General features: G+C 50.7%; 2 protein-coding genes across 3 annotated transcripts; both read left to right on the top strand.

Moving 5' to 3' along the window:
• Window positions 1-588: 588 nt before the first annotated feature.
• On the top strand, window positions 589-3,196 carry LOC146670962 (uncharacterized). 2 transcript variants are annotated; one of them, XM_085403107.1, is made up of 3 exons: window positions 589-2,325; window positions 2,399-2,569; window positions 2,650-3,196. In XM_085403107.1, exon 1 carries the CDS (start codon window positions 1,281-1,283, stop codon window positions 2,214-2,216), a length of 936 nt encoding a protein of 311 aa, XP_085259233.1. In that variant the 5' UTR covers window positions 589-1,280; the 3' UTR covers window positions 2,217-2,325; window positions 2,399-2,569; window positions 2,650-3,196. The 2 variants fall into 2 exon arrangements, with proteins under 2 accessions (XP_085259233.1, XP_085259232.1); XM_085403106.1 differs by having other exon boundaries at window positions 2,399-3,196.
• A 3,231-nt stretch (window positions 3,197-6,427) lies between these two features.
• Window positions 6,428-12,707, top strand: LOC146670961 (uncharacterized). Its single transcript, XM_085403105.1, has 2 exons — window positions 6,428-7,070; window positions 8,392-12,707. Exon 2 carries the CDS (start codon window positions 8,780-8,782, stop codon window positions 12,077-12,079), a length of 3,300 nt encoding a protein of 1,099 aa, XP_085259231.1. The 5' UTR covers window positions 6,428-7,070; window positions 8,392-8,779; the 3' UTR covers window positions 12,080-12,707.
• The last annotated feature ends 716 nt before the right edge of the window (window positions 12,708-13,423 follow it).

Genomic DNA, 13,423 nt, shown 5'->3' with positions numbered 1-13,423 from the left:
TTCAGGTTAATCTCGTTGAAATGACCTTAACGCCACAACACGGCAAATCTCCGTTAACGAGCTACCGCCGATCGCCCCGTGCATGGGGCTAGACGGCCAACACGTTAACGAGCTAACTGCGCTAACACACTAGTTCCCACCCATGTAATTGAGCATTGCATGGCACATCCAACATACTGTTTTACTTTAGTGCATGACTCGCTTACCTTCAGGGTCATACGTCACATGAAAACCAAAATAATTCCAAACGCCAGATCTGAATGAGGGTGGGGGAGGTCCATGTTGCAAGGAGAGCTTAACTTCTGTCTCGCTAGCTTGCCCTGCGCTCTTCCTTCTGACGATGCTGTCTGTGTTGAGCGCTCAGTGAATCTGCGTTCGACTACTCCGCCTAGGCTGCACTGTCGAGCCTAGGCGGAGTAGTCGAACGCAGATTCACTGAGCGCTCAACACAGACAGCATCGTCAGAAGGAAAGTTGATAAAATAAATTAAAAATTTTGTATTGTTCGATACATATGTGTACCGAACCGAAAGCACCATATCGAACGGTTCAATATCGATACGAATATCGTTGCACCCCTAATATATATATATATATATTGTTACGAACTTGTATGTCCATGTGTTTGTTTGTGCAGGTGTTGTGTTTTTTTCTATGTTAATTTAGCTGTGCCAGGGCCCTGTTCCGATTGGTGCGTGGATATACTGCCCCGGCGTGATTGGATCCAGCTGGAGGACCCGCCCATTAAAAGGAGGCTGGAGTGCTACAGCGGGAGAGGTCCTCGCGTTTCCCCTCATCACCCAGCAGTAGTCCTGTGGTAGCCGCTGGCTGCAGTATACGCTTGAAAGTTGTGGAAGTGGAGTGGGTAGGGGTGAGCTGCCGTTTCTTTTGATCACCCGTTTTCTCCTGTTTTGAGTTAGTTAAGGAGGTCAGACTCTGTCTTTATTTTTGACTTTGTTTTGGTAAGGTCAGGGGTGCGGGATTTGTGTAGGTTTGTTTTGTTTATTGTTTTGGCCTTGGCTCACCCTGAAGTGTTGACACTCCCGTTTTGGTTCTCTTTATTCACATTGTACATAAATCACCTCACATCTAACGGATTTGTTTCGTGTGACTGCTTGGGTCTTGGGGGGGAAGCGAGTGCCTCGCTCATGTTATGGCCTGGCCCTAGACAGGTCGTAACATGAATTGGGGGCTCGTCCTCTGCCTTTTTCTGTGGGTTTTCGCGTGTGTTTGGTCTGTTGGCGGTTTTCTTGGGTGTGGGGGTGGTAGGTGTGTGGAACTATGGAGTTTTCTTTGGATGATTTTGTTACTTCGCCTTCATGGGATAAAATAGTGAAGTGCAGGAAAGCGGATTTGCTTATTATTGCTAGTTGTTATGATATTCAAGTGTCCTATGGTGCCCGCAAAGTGGAGGTTAGGGACGCTTTGTGTGCAGAGCTGGTGGAGCGAGGCATCCTTCCTGCCCCGAAGGCAGCTGTAGAGCAGCCTGATGGCGGGGGTTTGAAGGTGGCTCCGGAGGCTGAGCCGGGGCCGGATGCCAAAGGGCCTGTTAACGTGCTACCAGCCGAGGCGGACTCTGATGCAGCCGAGGCGGGCTCTGATGCAGCCGAGGCGGACTCTGATGCTGCTGGGGCAAATATTGAAGCAGCTGGGTCTGGTACGGCCGGGGAACCCCTGGCGGGGCGGTCTACGGAAGATCTCCGTTTGACCCTCCGTATAAGGGAGGTGGAAACCCGTGCTAAAGAGCTTGAGGTACAAGCAATGCACCTCCGTGTCAGAGCTTTGGAGCTGGAGCGAAAGCCCTCCACATCTGCCTCTAGTCATCCTAGTACGTCCACCGCTGTCCCAACAGGTTTTGACATCACTAGGCACGTTAAACTGGTTCCTCCGTTTCGTGAGGCCGAAGTGGATTCCTATTTTAACGCTTTTGAGCGTATAGCGGCCGCGTTAAGCTGGCCGAAGGAATTTTGGCCGCTGCTGTTGCAATGCAAACTGGTTGGCAAAGCCCAGGAGGTGTGTACCAGTTTGTCAATTGAAGATAGCCTGGATTATGACATCATGAAGAAGACTGTGTTGCAGGCATATGAGCTCGTCCCAGAAGCCTACCGTCAAAGATTTAGGAAGTGTGAAAAAACCGCCAATCAGACATTTGTGGAGTTTGGGTCATGGTCTGGTTGGGCACCTGCAGGTCTCAGACAGCGGCTCATCCTCCTTTAGGCGGAGTCCGGTTGCCCCTCCCTGGCTGACCACCTGTGAGCAATCGTGCCAGCGGTATATCAGACCTGCGCTCTCAACCATTCATCGTCTGAGTATCTGCTATCCCCATGTTAGTTCAGTGGAGCATCATAAACCTTGTCCTGACGCCGTGTGATGACTCACCTGTTTTTTCTTGTCCTCAGAGATAGCACCCGGAGTGGAGATCTCGTTCCCCTCGCTCCCGTCCTCCTGGACCTGGGCCGCCTGCTGCTTACACAACGTGGCCTGCCGGCCCACCGCTCACCTGCCTGCCTCCCCACGCCTCGACCGCTTCCGGGCTTTCCGCTCCACCTGTCCCCTCCATCTGAAACCAAGTAAGGCAATTCAATTCAACTGTGAAGGATTGTTGGTTGTCTGCTGGATCGCCTCTGATCGTGATCTCCTCTTATTCCAGTGCCCCCGGTCCCTACCTAGTCCTGTTTCTACCTCCCCGCTGCCCCCGCTGTTCAGCCGTCTCCTAGAGGTGTTTAGGTCGCCCTCATTATTCACCGACGAATCCTACGCACCACTAGTGTGGTGGCGTCGCTTTGTTTTTTACCTTTGTTTACCTGTGGGCGGAAATAAATCATTTGTTCTCTGTCACCTCGCTTCCGGGTTGGTTTCTGCACCTGTGTCCATCCCTGTTCCCTCGTGCCGCTGGGCCGTGACAGTTTGCCCGTGAAAAGAGTCGCTTGTTTGAACGATAGTTGCAGGCCAGTAAAGTAAAGGATCTCGAGGGGCTGAAAGAGCTTCTTTTGTTAGAGGAATTCAAAAAATGTTTGCCCGACCAAGTAGTCATTTATCTGAATGAGCAAAAGGTGACCTCACTTGCTAAAGCGGCAGTGATGGCTGATGAGTTTACTCTCACCCACAAAACTATATTTTCGGCCGCTGTCTCACAGAATATCAGGGTGGGACAGGAAAGGAAAATAAAGTCCCCAAAGATAGGACTGAAAGATAGACAGGAGGATGGTGTTAATCGCGACTGTTTTTATTGTCGCGAACCCGGACATCTGATCGCTGGCTGTCCTGCACTCCGGAGGAAAGAGCAGCGCAAAGGCTCTAAAAATCCAGCAGGCGTAGGTCTCATCAAAGTTGTCCCTTTGCCTAAATCGCATTCCACTCTCACCCGTGATTTGCACCATGCGGATGTGGAAATAGAGCCACGTTTTGAACCATTTATCACGAAAGGCTTTGTTTCTGTGACGGGAGAAGAGAGGGATAAAGTGCCTGTTACTATTCTTCGGGACACAGGTGCGCATCAGTCGTTTATGTTGGATAGTGTACTGCCATTGTCAGATAAAACTGCTTGTGATTCAGATGTGTTGGTTTGGGGAATTAAGATGAGCGTTCTTCGGGCGCCGTTACACAAGGTGCATTTGCATTCGCCCGTGAAACCGGGGCATGTTAAAGTTGCGGTGAGTTCCCAGTTGCCTATTAAAGGGGTTTCATTTATTCTGGGAAATGACTTGGCTGGTGGAACAGTTTTTCCACCGCCTGAAGTGGTGGAAATGCCTGTTCCTTCTGTTACTGATGCTGCCACCCCTTTATCAAGCGTGTTTCCTGTTTGTGCTATTACTCGTGTGCAATCGCGCAAATTTGATGATGTTGTGGATGTTGCTGACATGTTTAGGGCGACGTTAGATGAAAGAAAATTTCCCAGCTGTGAGAGTGGCAGAATAGGAAGCGGAAATGATGTAACAAAACTGATGCCAGAGCTGGATGAGAAATTGAATAGGGATGCATTGACAACCGCTCAGCAGAATGACTCATCACTGGCTCCCTGTTTTCTATCTGCAGCTAAGAGTGCAGGAAGTGAATCTCCCACTTCTTATTTTGTGCAAGATGGAGTTCTTATGAGGAGGTGGTCCCCTGACCGGTGTGGTTTGCCTGGTGCTACGCAGGTGGTGGTGCCGAAGCCACATCGAGGGCAGGTGCTTAGCTTAGCGCATGATGCCAGCATGGCTGGACATCTTGGGGTGAACAAAACTTATCATCGGGTGTTGCGCAACTTCTTTTGGCCAGGGTTGAAAGCTGATGTGGTGGCATATTGCCGTACCTGTAGCACATGTCAGATGGCGGGGAAACCTAACAGACCCATCCCACCTGCTCTGTTACATCCTATTCCAGTAATAGGTGAGCCGTTTGAAAAAGTAATATTGGATTGTGTGGGTCCCCTGCCAAAAACTAAATCCGGACACCAATACATACTTACAATAATGTGTTCAGCAACAAGGTTCCCGGAGGCAATTCCACTACGCACGCTGAAAGCAAAACCGGTGATAAAAGCACAAACTTAAGTTTTTCTCTACTTTCGGGCTTCCAAAGGTTATTCAAACAGACCAAGGAACGAATTTCACCTCAAAAGTGTTTGCACAGGTTGTGGAGGAGTTGCACATAAAACATGTAAAATCCAGTCCATACCACCCAGAAAGTCAAGGTGCTCTGGAGAGATTCCATCAAACCCTCAAAGCTATGCTGCGCAAGTTCTGCGCAGAGTCGGATAGAGAATGGGATGAGGGTCTGCCGTTATTGTTGTTTGCCGTCAGAGAAACCACTCAGGAATCCTTGGGATTCAGTCCGATGGATCTGGTGTTTGGACACGTGGTCCGCGGTTCCCTCCGCCTTCTGAAGGAGAAGTGGTTGTCAGAAACTTCTGAAACCCAGCATAATGTTCTGGATTATGTTAGCGGACTTCGGGAAAAGCTTCACCTTGCATGTCAGTTAGCTCGAGAAAATCTGTCACATACGCAGGCAAAAATGAAAGCTCGTTATGATAAAAAGGCTGTTCGTAGAAGTTTTCAGCCGGGAGAGAAAGTGTTGGTGTTGCTGCCTGTGGTAGGGTCCAGTTTATTAGCTCAGTTCGCTGGCCCATATGTGGTGGAACAGAAACTCAGTGATAGCAATTATGTGATTCAGACCCCAGACCGCCGGAGAAAGTCTAGGGTTTGTCATATTAATATGTTAAAATCGTATCACTCGAGGAGTCCTTCGGGTGCGCCGTCTCCAGTGTGCGCCGCTAGTGTTGTTTCTCCTTATGAACCCTCTGATGACGGGCTACTCCAGAAAAGTGAAGCGCTGGGTAGCGGCCGATTGAAAAATTCGGAGATCTTAAATGATTTAGACACATATTTAGCCCACCTATCTGAACCCACTCGGGCTGACATCACTGATCTGATAGAGAACAATTTATCACTTTTTTCTGATCACCCTCGTCAAACTGCTGTCCTGTGCCACGACATTGACGTGGAAGGACATAAACCGATTAAGCAGCATGCTTACCGAGTGAACCCAGTGAAAAGAGCGATAATGCAGAAGGAAGTTGACTATCTCTTAGAACACGGTTTAGCCTTTCCGAGCGCCAGCGCATGGAGTTCACCGTGTGTGCTAGTACCAAAACCTGACAACACTCTTTGGTTTTGTAATGATTACAGGAAAGTTAACGCTGTTACCAAACCTGATTCATTTCCTCTTCCTAGAATGGAGGATTGTATTGATAGAGTGGGATCGGCATCTTTTGTAACCAAACTTGATCTGTTAAAAGGTTACTGGCAAGTACCTTTAACTCCCAGAGCCTCTGAAATATCTGCTTTTGTCACGCTAGATCATTTTCTCCAGTACACGGTTATGCCGTTTGGGTTGCGTAATGCACCCGCTACTTTCCAGCGCCTTATGGCCAAAGTACTGGCAGGCGTGAATAACTGCGATGCCTACTTGGATGATGTTGTCATTTACTCATCCACCTGGTCTGACCACTTACAAACACTCTCTCTCGTTTTCAGCCGTTTTCAGAAAGCCTCGCTTACGCTAAACCTAGCCAAATGTGAATTTGGCAGAGCCACCATCACATATCTGGGAAAACAGGTGGGTCAGGGACAGATACTGCCGGTGACCGCGAAAATACAGGCGATCGTTGAGTTTCCAGTCCCACAAACTAGAAGGGCGCTGCGCCGATTTCTAGGAATGTGTGGTTATTACAGAGGTTTTTGTAAGAACTTTGCCACTGTTGTCGTTCCTCTCACCGATTTGATCAGTCCGGTGAAGCCTTTTGTGTGGACGCCTGTTTGTCAGACTGCTTTCGAGTCTGCGAAAGCATTACTGTGCAGTTCCCCTGTTCTTACGGCACCAAATTTCATGTCCCCTTTCAAGCTCGAGGTTGACGCTAGTGCGGCTGGTGCAGGAGCTGTCCTTATGCAGGAGGACCATTGCGGCGTGGATCGCCCAATTTGTTACTTCTCAAAAAAATTCAACAAACATCAGATGAACTACAGTACTATTGAAAAAGAAGCCCTTGCCTTGTTGTTAGCCCTACAGCATTTCGAGGTGTATATCGGATCCAGCTCTATCCCTGTTCAAGTGTTCACTGACCATAACCCATTGGTATTTCTCTCCCAGATGCAAAACTCAAATCAGAGACTTATGTGTTGGTCCCTTCTTTTGCAAGGCTTCAACCTGCAGATCAAGCATAAGAAGGGGACGGAAAATGTCATCGCGGACGCCCTGTCGAGAGCGATTTTGTAGTTCAGGAATTAAACAATAGGAGGATTGTTTAATTCTTATGGAAGGGAGTGTTACGAACTTGTATGTCCATGTGTTTGTTTGTGCAGGTGTTGTGTTTTTTTCTATGTTAATTTAGCTGTGCCAGGGCCCTGTTCCGATTGGTGCGTGGATATACTGCCCCGGCGTGATTGGATCCAGCTGGAGGACCCGCCCATTAAAAGGAGGCTGGAGTGCTACAGCGGGAGAGGTCCTTTCCCCTCATCACCCAGCAGTAGTCCTGTGGTAGCCGCTGGCTGCAGTATACGCTTGAAAGTTGTGGAAGTGGAGTGGGTAGGGGTGAGCTGCCGTTTCTTTTGATCACCCGTTTTCTCCTGTAATGTCATCGATTCATGTAATGTCTCTGTAACTAAAAACGCTGGGTCAGGGGACCCAGGACCATGACATGCACAACAAGCTTTGCCAGTCCAGATTATCAATATTCAGGAATAGGAACAGAAAGGCAATTTAATGACTAAATAACCACTGAAATGACCACTAGAATGATCAAAATGTATATTTCACTGTGTGTGCTTCTGTGTGCATCCTGATTAGCAGCAGGATGTACTAACCACAGTAGAGGGTGTTACGGCCCTAGCAGAGCCTCTCTCTCTCCTGAGGGTGCCTGTGTGGGCGTGTCCCACTACCTCCTGCCTGAGGTGCCACCTTTCCCTCCTGTACAGCTGACTCCCATCAGCAATTAAAGGTATTTAAGCCCAGAGCAGGGTGAGCTCTGCGCCAGAGTGCCATTTTTTGTGGGTACAGCTAGTGAGCTGAGTGTTTGTGGTGGTTTCCAGCTAGTGAGCTGTGTATTGTGGTTTCCAGCTAGTGAGCTGTGTATTGTGATTTCCAGCTAGTGAGCTGCACTTTCCTTTTGACTTTTTGCTTTATTTGACCAACGCCTGAGTTTTGTTTCTTTTATGGTGATAGCGGCTTGTCCGTCTCTTTTAGTTGAATTACTTCAATAAAACTGTTTTATTTAACTGTTTCGCCTCCTTGATTCCTTTTTCTGACCCGGTCACTTTTGTTACTTCCCCCTCATCGCCTAGACCCCCCCAGGGGAACGTAACAAGTGGGGGCTCGTCCGGGATTTGAACCCGGGACCTCTCGCACCCCAAGCGAGAATCATACGCCTAGACCAAATTTTTTTGTAGGCACACTTTCTACACCTGGTGCACGGGGCTGCTGTTCCAATCCTGGAGGTGCGCCTTTTGCTCCTTCTCATTTTGTTGGTGGGATATGGGTCACACTCTGGTTCAAACTGCTGTATCTTGAGATAAATGGGAGAACTGGCTGAGAATCGAGGACAAGGCCGTCTTGCAATTGTTGAGGTCACCAGCATGTGCCCCAGCTCCTCCAGGATCACTCTTCATTTACAGATTGTAGAGGATGCCCCAACATTAGTGATGTTGATTCCTACAAAGGCATTGTATCCCAAGACATCCAGGAAATTGGAGAAAAAAAAACAAGCTGCCATCAGTTACTTTTCCTTCAACAACTTGAGGTGCCAACATCCTCTCTAAGTTATTCAAACTGTATTTGTGCCCACGGTGTCATGGTCCTGGGTCGTGCGACCCAGTGTTTTGTGTTTAGCCTATTTTGATGTTTATTGTTTGTTTAGGAGAGGAGCTGAACAGGCTCTGCCGCATTATGGATGGCATCATCGGATGCACGGATCCAAGAGTGGTTTCCACGGGATTGGCGGCCGTGGACGCCATTTTGTTGCGGGAGCCACGGTTGCGACAGCTCCCCCGCCTCATCGAGGCGTTTGACTCCCTGGGCCCCCTTAAGGAGGAGCTTCGTGCCCGTGCGCTGGCCCAGAGGTCCTGAATGCTGCCTCAGCACCCACACCTCCACCCCGTAAACGGGTGTCGTCGCCGCTGCCTCATGAGCCAGAGGCTGTGGGAGGTGGAACGCTGAGGCCCACTTCCACTCAACCATCGCCTCACCGTGGATCAGCTTCCTCGTTTCCGCCACAGTCAAGCTGCACTGACCAGCACACGGAGGCGATGGAGGCCATAGATTTTGGGGACGATGAGCATCAGCAGGTGTTACGGGCTTATCGGGAGGAGGAGCTCCGTTGGATGCCTTGGCTCATTCCCGAGGAGGAGCTCCCACCTGTCGCCCTGCTTCGGGCCGGCCGCTCGCCTTCACCCCCTCGCGAGGACTTCTCGTCTCCGGCCGCTTTTCTGGCGAGGATGTGGGCAGGGGAAGAGGACCCAATCCCGACAGTTAACGCTGCTGCGCTCGCGGCCGCTCCCAGGAGGAAGCGGCGTCGGCGTCGCTCTACACAGCACTCAGAGGTCAGTGATAATGTTCTGCTGCCACTGAAACGCCCTGGATGTAATGAGGGCGAGCGGCTTGGAAAGACAATTAAGGTCTCGGAGATGGAGACTCAATTTACCTGTAATGTTAACTCCGTCACCCCCCCATGCACCTCATCGCGGTCTGTTTTCTCGGGGGCCAGTGAAGAAGCTGCCTTTTCCATGCCTCTGACTGCTAATGTCGAGGGTGTTAATCTTGTGCCCACGTTGTGTTTTGACAAAAAAGCTAAAATTTCTGATGTTGGGCACGCTATTCTTGGGGAAGACACACTGCCAGCACCAAACTGTGAAACCGACACTGCCAAACCGGCCATAGACTGTCCAGTCCTGGGAATTAAACCAAGTGATGTACTGTTAAACCCTGGCATTATGTATGAGCAGGCTGAGGGGGGCATTAGTGAAACAGAATGTGCTAATGATTCTGCACACCCAGAACATCCATCTTCCGCTGAGAGGGCTTCTTTTAAGACCGCTACGGCATCTGGGGCCTTATTTAAGACCGTGTCTCAGCCCCTGCTGTCCGTTAACTACAAATTAAGTGAGAAAGCTTCTGATCTGACCAGTAGTAAGACTGTATTGCCTTTGGCTAGCACCCCCCTTTCCGAGTCTGTTTTCCTTGTTCCCAAGTCAAATAACAAATGTTCTGTTTGTATAACTAGGCCAGCGAGAGAAGAAATGTCCAGTGTTGCTCATGAAAATGTCTGTTATGATCCTGTGCTGATCGGTCCCCATGTTGCTCACCCTGCTGATGGTTTGACCAGAGTGAGTGCTTTGGAGCCCGACATCAGCGACTGCTTTTCTACACCAGTCCATCGGCACGGGACGATTATTATGGGTCTGCCAGGGTTCCCTATGTCCGTGGATGACATTGCAACTTCCGCTAATACAAAACTGAAGGACTGTTTAAGTTATGCTCCCGCTTTATCCAATGACAAGGCTGAATTTTGTGTTTCCAAGACTGTCGGGGGCGAGCGCCATGCTAGTCATTACAAACCAGCTAGCCCTTTAACTGCACCCCTGGGCCAGGACCTTTTGACGGCAGTTAATGAACTGGCCGATCTAAAGACGATTCAGCCGGATTGCTCAGAGCCAGTCCACTATGTTTTCTGTGCAAAGTCAAGTCCATGCGCATTCCACTCACTAGCCTTCTACAGCCAATTAGTGTGTGTGGCTGAACCCCTCCTTAACTCAGTCTCGCCAACGGGGGGCTTAGATCCCAATAAGCGTAGTTATTTCCCATGTGACTGCCAAATTATTGTGTTAAAATCATCTGCACATAATCCTGGTTGTTTTATGTGGGTTCATGACTCAAGTCTTGGCCTTAAGAATCATTTTTCCTGGGACAATATAACCATCACTTATGTCACTGAGCCAACTTATTTCAGGTCTGAAATGTTGTTTGAATCGTGCTCCAAGACAGAAGGTGTGTTTAGCTCCCCAAGAAGGGCAACTAAGGACAAGCTGGACTGTGTCAAGGACTTAGAGACTTTAAGGTTTTTGTCTGTCGTTGCTCCTCTGATTACACCTGCCAAAGTCAATGTCCGGAACTTTGTGCTCACTCCCAGGGTGGCTGTGGCGTTCCCTGACCTCTCACCTGCGTCTGATCTCCAGGTAGAGGCAGTGGTCACCCAGCCAGCACCTGAGCTAGTTCCCACCACCAGGGTCAGGGCAGCCGTAGGTCAGCCATATCCTGCACCTGCATCTACACCTCAGGTGGGAATGGTTGCCGTCCGGTTTGTTCCTACACCCAGGTTTGTTCCCAAGGTTATGCCAGTCAGCACACAGCTGAGCTCCACACCCAGCCTAGGCACTCGGGTGGGAGCGGTTGTCGCTCTGCAGGCGCCTGCTGCTGGATGCCCGGGTGCGCCTATCCGGCACCCTGCAGCATCCACGCCACTTCATGCCATGTCAGCTGGAGGGCCCGAGGAGCCCGTCCGGCCTCATGCCACGTCAGCTGGAGGGCCCGAGGAGCCCGTCCGGCCTCATGCCACGTCAACTGGAGGGCACGAGGAGCCCGTCCAGCAGCCTTCCTCGTCTGCTGGTGGTTCAGGAGAACCACTCCGGCCTCATTCCACGTCAGCTGGAGGGCCCGAGGAGCCCGTCCGGCCTCATGCCACGTCAGCTGGAGGGCCCGAGGAGCCCATCCAGCCACCATCTGCTTCTGCTCCGCCTGGTCCAGCCTCGGCTTCTGCTTCTGCTTCGCCTGGTCCGGCTTCAGCCTGTGCTTCGCCTGGTCCAGCTTCGGCCTCAGCCCCTGCTTCGCCGTCGCCTGGTCCAGCCTCTGCCTCAGCTCCTGCTTCGCCGTCGCCTGGTCCAGCCTCAGCTCCTGCTTCGCCCTCCCCTGGTCCAGCCTCAGCCTCGGCTCCTGCTTCGCCGTTGCCTGGTCCAGCCTCAGCCTCGGCTCCTGCTTCGCCGTCGCCTGTCCCCGCTTCTGCCTCCGCTCCTGCTTCGCCGTCGCCTGGTCCAGCTTCTGTCTCGGCTTCGCCCTCACCTGGTCTAGCTTCAGCCTCTGCTTCTGTGTCGGCCTCGCCTGGTGCTGCAGCTGTGTTGCCGCCGCCCAAGCCACGTTCTGCCCCTCGGAATCGCCGGCCACTTTCTGGGCCGTCAGCTGGACATCATTGCCATCGGGGGCGGCCTCCTGAACTGCACCGCCACTGCCTCCCGCATGGACGGCCTCCTGATGGGAGATGGCGTGGCCTGTTGAGTTGCCAACCTCCGGGTCGGCCCCCTGAACTCCTGAACTGTGGGCTGTTGTGTTGCCGCCCTCCAGGCCGACCCCCTGAACTATGTTTGGACTATTGTCAGGTGCTCCAGTGTTTTCTGTCGGCTGTTTTTTGTTTCCTGTTCTGGGCCCTCCGTCCTGGTCCCCCGCCGCCCGCCCGGGCTCGGTGGTCTGTTTTTTTGTTTGGGGCTGTCTGGAGCCAGCCCTTGGAGGGGGGGTGGTGTCATGGTCCTGGGTCGTGCGACCCAGTGTTTTGTGTTTAGCCTATTTTGATGTTTATTGTTTGTTTAGGTTCGTTAAGTTATTCCAGCTCATTTGTAATTATATGACCCTTGTATTAAGCCTCCCTTGCCCTTCATGTGTTTATGTCTGTGTGTCTTGTGTTGTCAAGTTCATGCTGTCGCTTCTGTCATCTTCCCCTGTACTCCGTCTCCCTGGTTCGTGCGTCTACCTGTCATGAGTCATGTCTGCGTGGTTATGTTTAGTTCATGTCATGTCTAATCTCCATGTTTCCTGTTTTACTTTGAAAGTCTGTATTCAATGTCAGTGTATTTAGTTTCACCTCTCCTGTCCTGTCGTTAGGTTCATGTGTGTCAGCTGTCCTCCCATGTGTGGCCACTTCCCCTGATCATCCTTCATGTGTATTTAGTCTCGGTGTTTCATGCAGTCTGTGTCGCGTCGTCTGTGTTCCCACCCTCCGTGTTTCCATGCCCGGTCTGTTGTATTCTAAGTCATAGCCTTACCATAGTTTATTCCCAGTTTAGGTTTCTGTTTAGTTATTGCTCTTGTGCTGCCCTTATTCTTGTTTGCTTCTTTTGTATTCATCAGCCACAATAAAAGGCTCGCTTTTGGTTTAAGTTCACTCCCGTATCACTTGTGTCTGCACCTGAGTCTTCCACGCACTCTCCACACGGTCTGCCACAGCGGACTGTGACACACTGTAGTCCAGGATTGCTTCTTGCTTCCAGGCTTCCTCTATTCCCCATCACTGAGTGCTAGTTCCCTGCGTGTTGTGTCAAAAAAAGAACATTCCTCCGTTGCTTTGGCATGTGGGATATCGCCGTGGTAGTTTTGGTGAAGCCAAGGACAGACAACAAAATCTTCCTCTGTTGCAACTGGAGGAGCTGGGGAGGGAGCTCTGGGTTGTGTCCCCTGTGCCAGTTTTCATCTGAGGAGTTCCTCTGCCCAGATGACCAAAGTAAAGATGTTGTCCTTGGGGCTCCTCTGTCAGTTGGAGTCTGAAGCCCTTGCCCTTTTTTACTTCCTGAGAACTCTCAGTGTTGTCATCCAACATGCTATGTATTGCTTTATTCTGGTGTAGGCTCACATCTCTACTTTATTTATAATCCTCCAATCCTCACACCTTTGCCTCTTCTGCAGGTTTGTAAGGGTGCACAGCAGCTAAAAGGTCTCCTTTGTTATAAAAAAGTCAAAAGTAGATCTCAGGCTGCTAATGCAGGAAACTGCATACAGGGTGAGCCCTGGTTTGATACAAGTGGGCACTGGATTGTAGAGCGGTCTCTCTTCAGTAGTGGGACCTACATGGTTTTCCTTTCATGAGGGATCCACTCAATCGCTGGCTCCTTGGTCTCAGAAAATGCTCCTAC

The sequence above is a fragment of the Rhamphochromis longiceps genome, linkage group LG4 (genome assembly GCF_057381845.1).
Source record: "Rhamphochromis longiceps isolate RC_006_pf linkage group LG4, R_longiceps_female_GT1.1, whole genome shotgun sequence".
In the NCBI taxonomy this organism is placed as follows: domain Eukaryota; kingdom Metazoa; phylum Chordata; class Actinopteri; order Cichliformes; family Cichlidae; genus Rhamphochromis; species Rhamphochromis longiceps.
Note: the sequence above shows the minus strand (reverse complement) of the source record. Positions and strands in the feature narration are given on the sequence as shown.